Source organism: Littorina saxatilis, linkage group LG7, assembly GCF_037325665.1.
Source record: "Littorina saxatilis isolate snail1 linkage group LG7, US_GU_Lsax_2.0, whole genome shotgun sequence".
NCBI classification, from domain to species: Eukaryota; Metazoa; Mollusca; class Gastropoda; order Littorinimorpha; family Littorinidae; genus Littorina; species Littorina saxatilis.
In genome coordinates, this window is record NC_090251.1 from 44235023 (window position 1) to 44237229 (window position 2207).

Below are 2207 nucleotides of genomic sequence, written 5' to 3' on the forward strand. Positions count from 1 at the left end.
GCTGTCAGAACCTGTGATTGTATGGAATGCCAGCAATGACTCTCTTTGTTGGTCAGTGATGTTAATTTGATGCACAGGCACAAAGTGCTTCTTCCGGGGTGTTCCTGTTTGCATCCACACAAAGATACTGAGCTGTGGTTGGTGAGCGACAAGTAGGACAAGAACATCAGTGTCACGGCTGACGATGACTACTTGTGGATATCCTTGTTCTCTTGCTTCTTTGGCATGAAGAAGCATTCTGGTATCTGCCTCTTCATGCTCAGCAGATGACAGATGTGTGACATCTCTGTCAGATGACGACCAGACCTTTTCGGCATCAGAAAAGCCACCGCTCAGCACCAGCTCTTTTCCTGGCTCATTCCTGAAATTCTTTGCCAGCTCTTCGCAAAGGAAGTTGGCCAAGCTGGCCTTGTTCTCCTCCAATAGTATGAATCTGTCCCATTTGCCTAGAGCTTGAGTGCGTGACAGTACATTCCTTCTTATCCCTTTCTTGCCGTCCGTTCTCTTGCCTCGAGTCGTCGATTTGATTGTTTGATGTACCTGTCAAAGACCAAGTCAACTCTGGTGCAGGAGTGTGAGAAGTACTTGTCAACGTGTTCTGCAACATTGTCACTCCACTCTCCTAAAGTCTTTGGTTTCATCCGATTCCCCAAGACTTGTATCATCGCCATCCCATCAACTATGGTGCAGGTTGTGCTTGGAGCTGGAGCAGCATTCTGTGGCAAATTTTGCTGAAGTATTTTGGCCAGATCAGCTTTGTTTCTTGGCAGTCGCAATCTGCAGTCAGCAGTTGCTAGCGAGAGAGGCACTCCACAAAGCTCTTGTTCCAACATCTTGTTGATGTCAACATCCCGTCCTGCTTCCATAGCTGTTATCACACGTCTGAACAAGTCCCTGTCGGCTTTGAGGGCAACAGTTTTCTCCTTTCCAGTGTTGACTTCAAGTGTGTACATGCTCTCCAAGGTGCAGAGTGTCTTGGTTTTGATTCTGTCATGGAAAAGAGTCTCTTTCAGGACAAATCTTTTCTGCACAAACTCTGAGATGACTTCCTTTCCTGTTTCCTCTGCTGTTAGCAAGTCATGTTTCACAACATCACTGGCAACGTCACAAGTTGTGAGTGAAATCAGGTCTGGTGATGGGTGAGCAAAGGGGTTGAATGTCTGAAACAAGTTGATGAGTTTCTGTAGATCATCTTGATCCTGTTTCAACCTCTTTTTCCCGAAGTCCTTGTGTGCACAGTCGTGCTCGTCATCTTCATCAGCAGCACTAGACAGGCCGAACATGGCCTGCGAGTGTCCTTAGCCAGCTGAGACCTTGCGCTGAGTGTCAGAGATCACCTGTCCCTGGCTGTGTCTGTTTTTGTAATGCCAACAAGTCCTCCAGCGACTTTTCCAGTTTTGTTGACGTGTTCCATCGCTTGATCATCTGCGATCTGACATATTTTTTTAAGTAATCATACAATGCACTACTTAGATCATCTTTATACTTTCATATTTGAATTCTTCATGTCAAAATACATATATATATATAGCCCTTTAGTTTGTCACTTTAGTCCATATAACACGTGAGATAAGGCCCGCATAAGATTTTCAGGCGGCCATTTTGAAAAGTGTCATGGCGGCCAAACAAACCAAATTCAGAATGTCCACCTACTTAGATCATGTTTATTCTTGCATATTTGAATTCTTCATGTCAAAATACATATATATAGCCCTTTAGTTTGTCACTTTAGTCCATATAACACGTGAGATATGGCCCGCATAAGATTTTCAGGCGGCCATTTTGAAAAGTGTCATGGCGGCCAAACAAACCAAATTCAGAATGTCCACCTACCTAGACTACACTACTCCACGTCCAGACTCTCCATTGAGACCAGGTGGATGCTTGTAACCCTCAACGTTTAGCATGTTGCACTTTTCTGAACTCAGCTACCCGACTAGAAGGGGGCTACAAGGAAAGTGCCTATGAAAAGCATGCCGCTGATAGGGACACCGTTTGAACGAGTGGGAGTCGATATTGTAGGACCCATCATACCCGCATCTAACCAAGGGCACAAATACATATTGACTATGGTAGACTACGCTACACGGTACGTAGAGGCTACACCACTCAAAGACATCAGAACAGAAACAGTGAGTGAAGCTTTGTGGGTCATGTGGACAAAAGTGGGCATTCCTCGAGAGGTACTGACTGATAGGGGTAGCCAG

At 45.3% G+C, this 2207-nt stretch overlaps 1 protein-coding gene across 1 annotated transcript in view; it reads left to right on the plus strand.

The window, feature by feature from the left end:
• The first annotated feature begins 2069 nt into the window (after positions 1–2069).
• LOC138970213 (golgin subfamily A member 6-like protein 22) overlaps positions 2070–2207 on the plus strand; it is a 1923-nt gene continuing 1785 nt past the window's right edge. The window contains exon 1 of the mRNA XM_070342708.1: positions 2070–2207. This exon is cut by the window's right edge and continues 693 nt beyond it. Within this exon, the coding sequence (XP_070198809.1) occupies positions 2070–2207 (138 nt within the window).